The sequence below is a fragment of the Pterocles gutturalis genome, unplaced genomic scaffold, assembly GCF_000699245.1.
Source record: "Pterocles gutturalis isolate BGI_N339 unplaced genomic scaffold, ASM69924v1 scaffold6981, whole genome shotgun sequence".
In the NCBI taxonomy this organism is placed as follows: Eukaryota; Metazoa; Chordata; class Aves; order Pterocliformes; family Pteroclidae; genus Pterocles; species Pterocles gutturalis.
In genome coordinates, this window is record NW_010097736.1 from 168,683 (window position 1) to 169,896 (window position 1,214).

The 1,214-nt window shown below is 42.4% G+C and overlaps 1 protein-coding gene across 1 annotated transcript in view; it reads right to left on the reverse strand.

Annotated features, from left to right (window-relative positions):
* Positions 1 to 288: 288 nt before the first annotated feature.
* Positions 289 to 1,214, reverse strand: part of LOC104470982 (retinol dehydrogenase 7-like) — a 6,058-nt gene continuing 5,132 nt past the window's right edge. The window contains 1 exon segment of the mRNA XM_010086165.1: positions 289 to 539. Coding sequence (XP_010084467.1) covers positions 289 to 539 — 251 coding nt within the window.

Genomic DNA, 1,214 nt, shown 5'->3' on the forward strand with positions numbered 1-1,214 from the left:
ATTTAAAAATGTTCTATTGTGTGAGTAGTATTAACCAGCTTCGTAGCTGCATATTTTATGAATGCAGCTCCTAGATCCTATAGAGGTATCATTTCTGAGCATAAAAAATGACCTTCAAAAACATGCTGGATTTACAAGCCTAGCTGCAAATTCAGAAATACCAGGTGAGGAGGGTGGAGAAAGTGTCTTCTGAAGGGAATTTAAGGAGTCTAGTAACTGGTAAAGAAGAGGGTGTTTGGTCTTGACAGGACTAATATTTATTTCTGCAGAGTTGATACTGGCTTAATACTAAATGTTAGTTAGGAGTCCAGGAACTGATCTCACACTAGCTGCTGGAGCTGGAAACGCAATACACAGCAGTATGTCAGATGAACAGCTTGGGGCATAGGAAAGAAACAGCCAAAATAACTTTGCATACCATTCAGCTCTGTATCATGTCCTGGGGTACTTTGCTATCAGGGCATGTTTTATGCATTTTATGACCTTAGAAATACCAGAGTCACACAGTCTTTTCACTGGTAATCTTTGAGCTTTTGTATCTGCAAAGAAGAAAATAAACCTGAAAGTATTTATATGCAAAGTTTTCTGCAAGAAGATTATTTATATTCAAAGGTTTGTCTACAGCTTCAGGCTTGCTTTAAACTACTGACTCGGGTATGGAGAGCAGTATAGTTACAGCAAAGCAGAGACCAGAAAGGCTGCAGAACACACCCAAGTGCCTGGTAAACAGAAACATCCCTGGCCCATATTGTGAGACAGATGTTCCATACAGTAAGTACAGTGTGACACAGCAAAACTTTTCAGATATCGGTAAGCCATAAACTCAGCATATGGTCACAGCAATTCATTCCCCCTGCGCATTCTACCTCTAAGTGTGGAGGGACGAAGGATAGTAGCATGAGATCACGTCTCACCAGTCTCATATGGGAACTAACAGCACAGGCCATACACATAGTCCAGAACAGCCAGCAGTGGGTTCTTAACAAACATTAATGAAATCCAGCAAATGTTCACAGAATCACAGATTGGTTGAGGCTGGAAGGGACCTCTGGTCCAACTCCCCTGCTCAAGCTGGGTAACCTAGACCAGGTTGCCTCAGACCACGCGCAGACAACTTTTGAGTATCTCCAAGGATGGAGACTCCACAACCACTCTAGGCAACCTCTGCCAGTGCTCAGTCACCCTCACAGTAAAAATGTGCTTCCTTATGTTCA